The sequence below is a fragment of the Hydra vulgaris genome, chromosome 11 (assembly GCF_038396675.1).
Source record: "Hydra vulgaris chromosome 11, alternate assembly HydraT2T_AEP".
Classification (NCBI taxonomy): domain Eukaryota; kingdom Metazoa; phylum Cnidaria; class Hydrozoa; order Anthoathecata; family Hydridae; genus Hydra; species Hydra vulgaris.
Window position 1 is genome coordinate 12,547,138 of NC_088930.1, and position 12,419 is coordinate 12,559,556.

The 12,419-nt window shown below is 31.1% G+C and overlaps 2 protein-coding genes across 4 annotated transcripts; both read left to right on the forward strand.

Annotated features, from left to right (window-relative positions):
- Window positions 1-2,691: 2,691 nt before the first annotated feature.
- On the forward strand, window positions 2,692-8,889 carry LOC136087411 (uncharacterized). Of its 3 annotated transcripts, XM_065810145.1 has the most exons (6): window positions 3,568-3,874; window positions 6,878-7,143; window positions 7,498-7,767; window positions 7,921-8,126; window positions 8,394-8,553; window positions 8,705-8,889. In XM_065810145.1, exons 1-6 carry the CDS (start codon window positions 3,813-3,815, stop codon window positions 8,836-8,838), a joined length of 1,098 nt encoding a protein of 365 aa, XP_065666217.1. In that variant the 5' UTR covers window positions 3,568-3,812; the 3' UTR covers window positions 8,839-8,889. The 3 variants fall into 3 exon arrangements, with proteins under 3 accessions (XP_065666216.1, XP_065666218.1, XP_065666217.1); XM_065810146.1 differs by lacking the exons at window positions 7,498-7,767; window positions 7,921-8,126; window positions 8,394-8,553; window positions 8,705-8,889 and adding an exon at window positions 4,651-5,429 and having other exon boundaries at window positions 2,693-3,874; window positions 6,878-7,000; XM_065810144.1 differs by lacking the exons at window positions 6,878-7,143; window positions 7,498-7,767; window positions 7,921-8,126; window positions 8,394-8,553; window positions 8,705-8,889 and adding an exon at window positions 4,651-6,648 and having other exon boundaries at window positions 2,692-3,874.
- Window positions 8,890-9,457: 568 nt separating this feature from the next.
- LOC136086853 (zinc finger MYM-type protein 1-like) lies at window positions 9,458-11,380 on the forward strand. Its single transcript, XM_065809347.1, has one exon. It carries the CDS (start codon window positions 9,458-9,460, stop codon window positions 11,378-11,380), a length of 1,923 nt encoding a protein of 640 aa, XP_065665419.1.
- The last annotated feature ends 1,039 nt before the right edge of the window (window positions 11,381-12,419 follow it).

Sequence of the window (12,419 nt, forward strand, 5' to 3'; positions counted from 1 at the left end):
AGGTAATGCGGTTTATTCTTGTTCAGCTCGTTATACAAATAATACACTTACATAACGTTCCCAATTCAACCGAAATTGGTTGAAATATTTCTATTTAATAAATTTCAAATTTTTGACGTCAATTGCGGTTTCAAAGAATAAAATTTAACTGACGCTAAAATAATCATCCAAAGATAAATTCAGCACCTGTTACGCAAAAAAATGCTTTTGCGTCAATTGTAAAGAATTATTATTTCGTGATTTGATCAAATCGCGAAATTTCAACGGCTTCAAATTTTAAAGTTCAATTTAAAAGTCAATTGCAATTGACTAACATCATATAATTTTTTGAAAATCTTTTATAATTTTTTTCCATTTAAGCTTATCGCTAATTTTCACACTCGACACAAAGAATTTTTAAATGTTAACCTTATGAAACATTTTTAGTTTTTCTCTTAATAAGATTTTTAATAAGTTGTTTAAAAATCAAAATAATTTGATATTAATGAGATTTTAAAATGAATTCAAGTTGAACATTTTTTCCAAAATAGAATAAGAAAAGTTTTGATTTATATTGGTATACAATTTTATACAAATATGTTGTCAGAATATTCTTCGCCACCTCAAAAAAGGTCAAAAAATGGCCCCTTCTATCGCTGCCCCTCTCCCTAATCGGGAGAGGGCGTGAGGGAACCTAGCCACGGCCCTGATTTGACATAATAACATAACTAAAAACCTCATTTAAATATTTACTATTGTATCCTTATTAATACTTCATTAAAAAGCACAAATTAATAGATGTTTTTTTTTTTTAAATCAATTTATTAACAAGAAATTACGATGTTGTTAACTTTTTCACAAAGCGAGAAAGGTTTTCATTTCGTTTGCAATAGTTTCATTTTCTAATCAAATTTGGGATTTAATTTTCTAATCACATTTGGAATTATGTTTAAAATTATTTTATATATATATATATATTTAAAAGTATTTCGATATACAAAAATATAAATTTGAAAAAATACTATTTGATCACGTGACTTATTTAGTCACATGACTTTACAGTTTTTTGAAAAAAAAGTTTGGTTTTATTATTATTAATTAGTTTTTATTATTATTATTTAGATTGTAATTTATTGAAATTTGAAGTTTACAAATCCCATTGTGATTACAAATTTTGACGAAATTTATGGCGCAATAGTAAGCCAAGATTGTTTGTAAAAATAACTTCTGCCACAAGTTTTAAAGTTTCATAAAGTCAATAGAGATTCATAAAGTCAATAAAGATGTTCATGCTGACATCGTTCATGCTGACAAATAAAGCACGTTTTATTTTAACCATGGTTTCTACTTTAAATCGATAAAACGATGTGTAAAGGTTGTTTTATATTAACATAAACATTTTAAATCAAAACAACCTCACCACAACATTGCTTTATTATTGCGTTTAAAATAAAATGTTTTTAACAAATAGATAATTTATACATATTTATACATAAGCAGGGGCGTAGCTCCGCATTATTATCTATATCAATCATGCGGGCTCCGCATTATTATCTATATCAATCATGGCTTTTACAAACCCAAACTTGAGCAAACTCCGTACTTAAACACCCTCAGCTCCTAGCCTAAGAGCATTTATTGTATTCCATTAATCCCTCCAACAAATTTTGATACAAGGCCCATCTAAAGCAAGCTATACCACTTTACATATGCAATCGATTATATTATTAAAATTTTACACAATTGTTAATTTATTTACACAATTATTAATTTATTATTTAGAATTTTTTGAACAGAAAGTTTAAGGATTTTTTAAGAATGGTTTTCACCTGTTTAATTAACTTTAGTCACTTTAAAAACATGTTAGAGGTTTTGTAAAAAGAAAAAAGATTATATTACTCACTTTTTCTCTAACAAACTTCTCGACTGTTTTGTCGCGTTTGATTACTATTTAAGTTTTACAGTTTAATTTATACAAAATTCCATTCTGGATTCCATTCATAAAAATTTTACAACAATAGTTGCGTAAGGAGTATTCGATTTTTTTAAGTAGGTTCTAAATTAAAAGTTTATACATTGTTTACATGGCCGTATTAAGGCGGGGGCGGATGGGGCTGCAGCCCCAGGCCCTTATAAAAAAAATAGGCCCTAAGGCCCGTGACTTTTTTTTTTTTTTTTTTCTTAGGGAACCAGATAAATATTCCTATGTTTCTCAGTTTTTTTAAATCAATTTATTGGGAGCTGCGGAGGCGTTGGGAATAAATAAATGAATAGAGATATACTATATCTCTATCTTCGTATATTTGGTGGAATTTTGGTATTCGCAAATATTTTTTAAATTATCTTTCCGCAAAAAGATGTTTTGAGAACATTCAAGTTATTTATGTTTCCATCTATGTCCGCACAACTATCAGTTTTTAAAAAACACGCTAAAAAAATTAACTTCGTGACATAAATTTTTTAATTAAATAGGTTTTATAAGAGAATGCTTTTAAAACATTCTTTGATGTAAAAACCTTTTAAAGGAAAAACAATTATATTAGTGAATGATTTTAAAGCACTCTCTTATAAAACCTATTTGATTAGAAAATTTATATGTCACGAAGTTAATTTTTTAGCGTGTATTTAAAAAACTAATAGTTGTGCGGACATAGATGGAAACATAAATAAACTTGAATGTTCTCAAACATTAAAACATCAAAAAAAATTTTATTTTATTTTATTTTATGATCACTTCCGTTACCGCAGAAAATTACAGCATTGCTCATTCGTTTATAAAATTAAAATAAAAAATGAAAAGGAGCGGCCTGAGCGGTTGGGTCAAAATGCAAAAAAAGAAGAAGAATGAGATTCAATTAAATGAATTATTGAACAAAAATAAAAAAATGACTGAGTTTTGTAATACTGCAAGTAGTGTCTCGGTATCAGCTACAGCGAGAGCGAGTTCAAATTCACTAACTATGTCAATAATGTCAGTACCAGTTCCAGGTAGTGCTAATAGTGTCCCTGCAGACTCAGCTACAGCGAGTTCAAACTCATTTATGCCAGCACCAGTTCCAGATAGTTCAGCGCGTTCAAACTCATTTATGTCAGCACCAGTTCCAGATAGTTCAGCGAGTTCAAACTCATTTATGTCAGCACCAGTTCCAGGTAATTCTAATAGTGTCTCAGCAGACTCAGCTACAGCGAGTTCAAACTCATTTATGTCAGCACCAGTTCCAGGTAGTTCAGCGAGTTCAAACTCACTAACTAAGTCAGCACCAGTTCCAGGTAATTCTAATAGTGTCTCAGCAGACTCAGCTACAGCAAGTTCAAGCGTTTCAACTATCTCAGCAGTGTTACCCCTGGCTCTGACGACCCACACTGTCAACACCCATGTGGCCAAGTGGATTATAACCGACGACCTGCGTGAGTATTTCAGCAAAAGTGCAGATGGTTTTTTATCATGCCAACATATGGGTAGCGATTTTAAATTATCTACTAAAGTACTGCCTGGTGACACTTTTAAATTTAAACGACAGTGTACAAAGTCCCTTTTTTTCCGGGAAAAAGTGACCCAGCCGGCACAGGACGTCCAAGGACGTCCATAGGACGTACTAAGTTCGTCCGTTCGTCCACGTCTAAAACGGACCTATTTAGACGTCCATAGGACGTCCAATGTTCGTCCGTTCGTCCAAGTCTAAAACAGACCTATTAAGACGAAACGGGTCAATTCTGATCCGGCCGAACGAACTATTTTATTTCAACCCACGTGTGTTTAAAGTAAAGTGATTCTCTTTAAAACTGAGATCATCTCCAAGTGGTGTTATTAAATTTTGCATTTATATATTATAATGGATTCGAAGCTTAGATTAACAAAAAGAAAAAATGTTTCTATCGATAAGAAAATACAAAGGTACGAGTACTCGTACTCGTATATAAAATACTCGTACTGAAATATAATATATAATATATATATAAAATATATAATATATATATATATATAATATATATATATAATATATATATATAATATATAATATATATATAAAATACTCGTACTGAAATATAAAATACATTAAAACCCACGTGGGTTTTAATGTATTTTATATTTCAAGTAAATTTTTTTTTTTTTTCATGTCAATGTTTTGGTATTCAAATATATAATATACATTTAAATATAGTTATATATACTAAATATATAAAAATATTGTTAAAATTTATGCATGTATCTAATTATAAATATACACTGCAGTGTATATAAATGTGTGTATAAATGTATATATATATATATATATATATATATATATATATATATATATATATATATATATATATATATATATATATATATATTTATTTAATATATATATATATATATTAATATTATATATATTAAATATATATAAATATATATATACTTATATATATGTATATATATATATATATATATATATATATATATTAAATATATATAAATATATATTTATATATATATATATAATATATATATATATATTTAATATAAATATATATATAAATTTGTTTTGAAACTTAACACTTAAATAATTATAGTGTTATAGCCATATATAACATAAAAAATATAAAACTTAGTAAGATGCAGCCATATAGTTGCTTTTTACCTATTTATAATTTTTGTATAAGTTAAATTAATAGGTTATTTAAATTTAGAAGAAAGCGACTTACAGACTGGCGAAATTCTAAAAAAGCTGTCTGTGAATTTTCCCAATCTTTTATTCGAAAGGAAGATTTTAAAAGTTCAGATTTTGAAGATTTAGAGAGTGCAGATAGTGACTCTGTATGTAAATTTGCTGCAGATAATGTTATTTATCCAAATGTAACTAGTGCCTTAAGGCCAACATTTAGTAATGGGGTACTACAAAAATATGTTTTTTCTTCTGATTCAATTATTAAAAATCAGATAGAGAGATTCACAGATATTAAAGATGGTGATCAGGAAGAAATGTATGTCTTTAACAACAGTGATATTGAAAAAGAACCATTTGTTACTTTTCAAAATCAAATAAAACTTTGGAGTTTAAAACACAACTGCACAAGGCAATGTACCAATGATTTATTAACTATTTTAAAATGTCATGGGCACCAGGAAATACCAAAAGATGCAAGTACACTTTGGTGTACAAGAAGAGTTGTGAAAACAACATCTTTTGATAATGGAAATTTCATTTATTTTGGCATAAAAAAAGGTATTGAAAATATATTGCAAGTTCAAGACTTCTACTCTAAAATTAATCTTATATGTAATGTAGATGGTTTACCTATTTTTGAATCAAGTGCCTACCAAATTCGGCCTATACTTTGTCAATTTGGACATTTTAAACCATTTGTTGTTGGATTGTATGGCGGTGAAATAAAGCCACGTGCTTCAGAATTATTAGCAGATTTTGCAGAAGAGTTAAAAACTTTCAAACAGCCAGAAGAAATATTTGGTAAGATCTTTAATATTTCTTTGTTTGCAATAACATGTGATGCTCCTGCTAGGGCACTATTAAAAGGCACAGTTGAACATTCAGGATACTATGCATGTGAGAGATGCAATTTGCGTGGTTTTTATGTTCATGGTCGTATTGTTTATGATAAAAGTCACGAAACAATTGCAAATAGAAACAATGCTGATTTAAAAGTCGCATTATACTCTCAACAAGATAAAGATGGTCGGTGCCATCATCATACACGAACTCCACTGTTTGACATTGAAGGTTTAGACATGATTCAGGATTTTGCTCTAGACTATATGCACTTAGTTAATTTAGGTGTTATGAGACGTATGTTATACTACTACAAAGGTACATATTCCCAAATATTTGATGGTCGTTTATCAACACCTTATTTAAAAGAGATTTCTCATTTACTCACTAATTTAAATGGGAAGTTGCCATCAGATTTTGTGCGTCAAACAAGATCTTTAGAAGATGTCAATAGATGGAAAGCCACAGAACTAAGAACTTTTTTACTATATGTGGGTATTGTTGTCTTAAAGGACATTCTCAATCCTAAAATGTATAAACATTTTCTTAGCTTATCTTTAGCAATCCGCATGTTGTGCGAGGAGAGTAATGTTAATAGGAGAATATATTTGAGCCATGCTAAAAAACTTTTGGAGTATTTTGTGTTTAACACTCATGAACATTTTGGTGACACATTTTGTGTCTACAACGTTCACTGTCTTCATATAACAGATGATGTTGAACATTTTGAAAGCAGTTTGGATGAGATTTCTTGCTTCCAGTTTGAGAATTTTTTGCAACAATTAAAAAGATTAGCACGAGGTAAACAAAATCCTTTAGTAGAACTTGCAAAACGCTTAAGCGAACATAAATTAGATGATCCACGTAAAGAAAAATTAATAACTAAAATTGATGTTTCTAAGAATGCTTGTTTCATGACGAAATATTTTGTTGTTTTTGTTAAAAACATTTTACCAAACGATCAATTAGTTTGTGAAATCTACAAAAAGAATCGTTTAAACAATTTCTTTGACAGCTTTGTAGAATCTAAGATACTTAATATATACTATATCAAAAACAAAAATTGTAGTCTAGCAATGCAAACAATTAACATGCATGACTTACTTAGAAAATGTGTGTGTATTCCATATAAAAATAACAAAGTTGTAATATCTTTATTAAATAATGTGAATTTTTGAAATTGCATATTTTTTTGTTTTTTATGTATTTATTGAAGGTTTATACATTTTTTAACTATGAAGCTAATTTCTAGAATCATATATATTTTACAAAAACATAAAATTTATCCTCAAAACAATTCAAAATATACAAGAGTTACAATTTTGCATTGATATATTGTACATAATAAATAGTAAGTTTAATTGTTATGACTTATTTGCTATTTAGTTTATAATTATCTAAAATTGTAGGTTGTACAGTACTGTTGCAATTAAAGAAGATGGTATTGACACTAAGACAGTAGTACCTACTCACTGGGTTAATGCAGAAGAAAGTATAGTATACTATCCTCCACGAGGAAAAAAAACTGTGGGTGTTTATTTATCTGAATGGGCTAGTCCAGAACCTGGCTGGCAAGAGTTTATGTTGTTAGAATTTATTTTGGAGTGTGGAAGTTATGAAACATGTCAGGCAATGTTAAACTTTTTAACTGAAGATGAAAATGATGATCGTCCTGGTAAGTGTATCTATTGGTTCATTTAAAAACTGTTTGCATTTTTTTTTTGTCAGATGATATACTGTTATATATTTTGTAATAAAGTTAATATTTTCAGAAACTTGCTTGTGTAGTTTCTTTGTTCAGCAAGGTTATTTTTTCACAGTTATAGGCTTGAGATAAGGTTTTAACAAAAATTACACAATAGTTACCCCTGGACCTTGAAGAAATTAGTATAATAAGAAGAAAAAATTGATAAAATAAGACCAATGCAATTTATGATAATAATGTATATAGAGCTTTAATATGTTGGGTATTTAATTGGTGTGTTCTGGGATTATTTAATTTTTTATTCTATTTTTTTTGATTTTATAGTTTCAAATATACTCAACCCAAAGGAACGAGTTCCAAGTCCAAATTTGAATGTTTTAAAGTGCACACCATCTGGTTCTTCATCACCAATTCAAATGGGTGTGCCACTTATATCTCCATGGAAAAAAAGTAAAGTGGGCTGTGTAATACAGCCAAGACCAAATGAAGATTTCCAACGATCATTGGATTTAGAATCGTACCACTTTAACAAAAATCCAACATCTTTCAAGATAGGTGATGGTGGTGTTTCATTTAAGGAAATGACAAATAAACGTAAGTTTTTGCATGGTATTAAGGTTTGTGATGATCTTTATTTCTCTGCTCTTATAATCTTTCTCTTTTAAAATTTTAAAAGCTAATTTTACCTCTAGTTTTATAAATGTTTTTTCCTGTTGGCTTCAATACAAATAAAGAATTTATATTTAGAGTTTCAGTATGCCATGCTAATAAAACTAGAATTGTTGCAGCAAAATCAAATTAAAATTATGGAGCGATTGGACAACATGGAAACACAACCAAAAAGTGGTGCTACTGATGTGGGTGTCATAATTACAATCCCACATAAAGATATTAAGTGTTTTAATGAAGAAGAGGAAATTCTCAGAGCAAGTTCTAGTGCTATGAAAAACAAGGTATAAACATTAAACTTTTCAGGAGTATATTCTATATACTATTAAAACAGGTGATGACCACAAATAACATACAACAAAGTTGTATGTTATTTGTGGTCAACTCTAATGAAACAGGAATCTATTATGTTCCTGATGATTATTCAAGTAATGTTTCTTGTAACGTTAGTATATCGTGTTTGTGAAAATGTAAAGGTGCAATATAAAATTTAACTTTTACGATATTAGATTTTAGAACTTATTAGATTTAATAATTTAACAATTTCTCAGATCACTCAAATCAAAGCCATTGGTGGTGCAACACCACGCAAAACTGTGAAAAATGTTTTAAACCAGTTAATGGTGCCACAAGTGCAAAACTTATTTAGTAAAGATGGATTGAAAGGCAAGCTAAAGTTTACAGCTACAGAACATTACAAGTGTATTAAAGGTTAGGCAATGATTGTATTATGCATTCCTAAGTTGAATTAAAAAAAAAAGTTATTTTTATATTTACATATAAAAATAAAAAATTGTTTATATAAAAACCATTTCTTTGTTCAGAAGACTAACAATTGTAATTTACTTTTTTGTTTGTTTAGAAGGCTTAGTATCTGAAAGAACCGGTTATGATGCCGCAACTATCGAAGCCCTTGTTGGCGATTTATTGAAGCGGGCGTTGCCGAAAGTAAAAATAGTTAACGATGCTGACGTTCACGAAGAAGAAGCAACTTAAAATTGTTGCTTTGTAAATTTATTACTTTTGAAAGTAAATGCTTTTTACATATTTCAGTTGTTTTTATTTTAGCACACCTTTTTATAAGCATTTGAAATTCTGATCAAAGTTTTTAAAATAATATTTATACTCTGTCACAGATGTAATTCTACCTAGACACACAGATATATCTAATTAGACTATCTAGTTAGACATATTTTGAAAAATATTTTAGACGTCCATGGACGTCTAAAATATTAGAAATTATAGACATAGTTGTCCAAAATGGACGGGCGAATGCCGTTTCATTTAGTCGTCTATAGGACGTCTTATGGACGTCTAAAATGGACTTCCGTTCGTCCAATTTTAGACGTCCATGGACGTCAATAGACGTCCGAAATGGGCGGACGAGTGCCGTTTCATTTAGTCGTCCATAGGACATCTTATGGACGTCCAAAATGGACGTCCGTTCGTCCAATATCGGACGTCCATGGACGTCTTATGGACGTCCGCGTGCCCTCTGGGGAATGGTGAGAAAATTAAGAGAGACTGGATTTGCTAATCCCCATCTACTAGTAAGGTTTTCTGCGCCCATTGTAAATTATTTAATTCAAAATGTGGAATTGGAGCATCTGCTTTGATGTCATCAGGATATGATGATTGGAAACACGCTGCAAGAGACTTAGCTCGCCATGAAATAAGTGAAACCTACATTCAATCAATTGAAACCCTTTTAACACGTAGGAAAGCTGGAGAGCACATTAGTAAGAGGCTCACAGAGCAATTTGAATCAGAGAAAAAGTACTGGAATGACATACTGTTGCGTATTCTAACCGTAATCAAAATGTTAGCATCGCGTGGGTTGTCATTCCGTGGCAGTAACGAAATTGTGGGTTCTGTCCACAATGGCAATTATTTAGGTTGCTTAGAGCTAGTGGCTGAGTTTGAACCATTGCTTGCAGAACATATTCAGAAAAGAGCGAACAAAGGCCGAGGTCATGTGTCATATCTGTCATCAACTACATGTGATGAATTTATTCATGTGTTAAGTCGTGACGTTTTGGACCACATTTTAACTGAGATTAAAGAAGCAAAATACTTTGCAGTTAGTGTTGACTCAACACCAGATATTTCACATGTAGATCAGCTTACCATTATATTCCGTTACATGACTTCTAAAGGACCAGTTGAACGTTTTGTGACATTTATCCCTATAGAAGAGCACACTGGGGAAGGATTAGCAACAAATTTACTTGATTTTATGGAAAATACTGGCATTTCAATTAAAGACTGCCGAGGTCAATCCTACGATAATGCTGCCAACATGAGTGGCCGTTTCAATGGCATGCAAGCAAAAATAAAAAAACATAATAACTTAGCTGAATACATACCATGTTGTGCTCATTCGCTTAACCTTGTTGGTCAATGTGCTGTAGGATGTTGTTCTGAGGCTGTAACGTTTTTTGACTTTGTAAATAAGCTGTTTGTATTTTTTTCTGCCTCCACCTCTCGTTGGAATCGTTTGATGGCAGTTTTAAAGCCACTTAATATGCCTACCTTCAAAAGGTTATCTAATACCAGATGGTCAGCACATTATGATGCTGTACACTCCCTCCAGGTTGGCTATACGCAAGTGAAGTCTACACTGGATATCATGTGTCAAGATATGTTCCAAAAGCGAGAAACACGACCTGAAGCCGCAGGATTGAAAGATATAATGAGTCATCATGAAACAGGTATCCTTGTTCAATTGTGGTCAAAAATTCTGAATAGGTTCAATTTAACTAGCAAGTACTTACAAGGGGCAGACATGGATCTCAACACCGCTACGGAACTGCTTCGTTCTTTGGGTGATTTTGTTCATTCTCTTCGGAGCCAGTTCACAGCATTTGAAAAGGAAGGAAAGGATCTGGGTACCGATTCGTACAAAGGTGAATCAAGGCGAAAGCGCAAGAGGAACCAGAGATGGGATTATGGTGACTCAGAAGATCTAGAGTTATCCCCTTCTGATAAGTTTAAAGTTCAGTGTTTTTTGCCTATAGTTGATCAATTGTTAGTTGCTCTTAAACAGAAGGCTAATGCATATGATACAGTCAGCAAAAGGTTTGGTTTTCTTAAAAATCTACAATCTTTGTCCAATGATGGTATGAGAGATCATGTTTCATTTGTATGTGAAACATATTTTGAAGATGTTGAACCTAACTGTCATGGTGAATTTATTCACTTCACTTCTCTGTTTGCCAAATTGTCACCGCCCAATGAAACTGATTGTGTTGAACTGCAAATGTACACCTTTCTAGTTAAGAATAGTTTGACCGATACCTTTGTAAATGTCTACACTGTGTTGAGAATTTATTTGTCTCTTATGGTCACAAACTGTACTGGAGAAAGATCTTTTTCAGTCCTTAAAAGAGTTAAGAATGAACTTAGATCAACAATGGGACAACCTCGCTTAAATGAGTTGGCTTTATTATGCATTGAAAGTGACATAGTTAGATCAAGAGATTTCACAGTAGTGATCAAGAAGTTTGCTTCAAAAAAAGCCAGAAAAGTCAATATATAAAAAACTATTTTAAAGTTAATTGATTAACTAAATAGTACATAAATTATGCTACAATTTATATTTATTGTTTTTTTTTTTATACTTTCAAAAGAAAAATATATGAAGATTCTAGCTTCAGCTAAATATTTGACACCATCAACAATACTAAAAATGATATATGTTTGCTTATATTGCTAAATGCTATCCTATTCCAATATAACTTAAATATTGTTATTGGTGCTTTTGTAATGTTAGACTGTACTAAGGGCATACATGTACTTCACTTCTCTGTTTGACCTTTGCCAAATTGTCACCGTCCAATGATCTATATCCTGGAAAACATATGAAAAAATATTTACATGATAAAACAACAATACAATACCTTAAGAATTTGTCAGTGCACAGTAATAAACATTGAGTTAAAGAATGAATTTTTGTGTATTTGAAATATTGTTTATTTTTCTTTTTTTAATTTTTTCATTTAAATACCAATATTATTGGTATTTTCTTCCTTTATTGGAGGTGAACACATTATCAATTTGATACACGTACTCTACTGTCTCAATAGTAAATATACCTACAGCTCAGCAGTTGCTTTCTTAAGTCATGATTCAAGACCTTTTGTCAGTTTACATATATATGGGTGTCATGTGCCAAAGGGGTGTAGCTGTACCTAACCAGTTGGTGAAAAATTATAAAAAAATGCTCTAAAACATACCTAGATTGTGTCCTTTTATTAGCAAGACTGAAAAAAAAAATTCTGGGGGGCAGCTGCCCCCCTGACCCTCCTACTTGGGGGGTCTGGGGGCCCCCAAACCCCCCCGGCTGGGGGCGTTCGGCCCACTGACCCCCGGGTTTAGCCTGGCTAACGCTCGGCATTTTTACCTTACCGCCACATTAGGCCCTCCTATACTTACAGCCCCAAGCCTAAAAATGTCCTAATCCGGCCCTGATTGTTTAAAATAACTGTGAAATTAACTTTTTTATTAATTAGATGTAACGTAGGGCCTGTCGAGTATAAGATCAATAAAAAATATTTTATTAACTCACTAATAGGCTG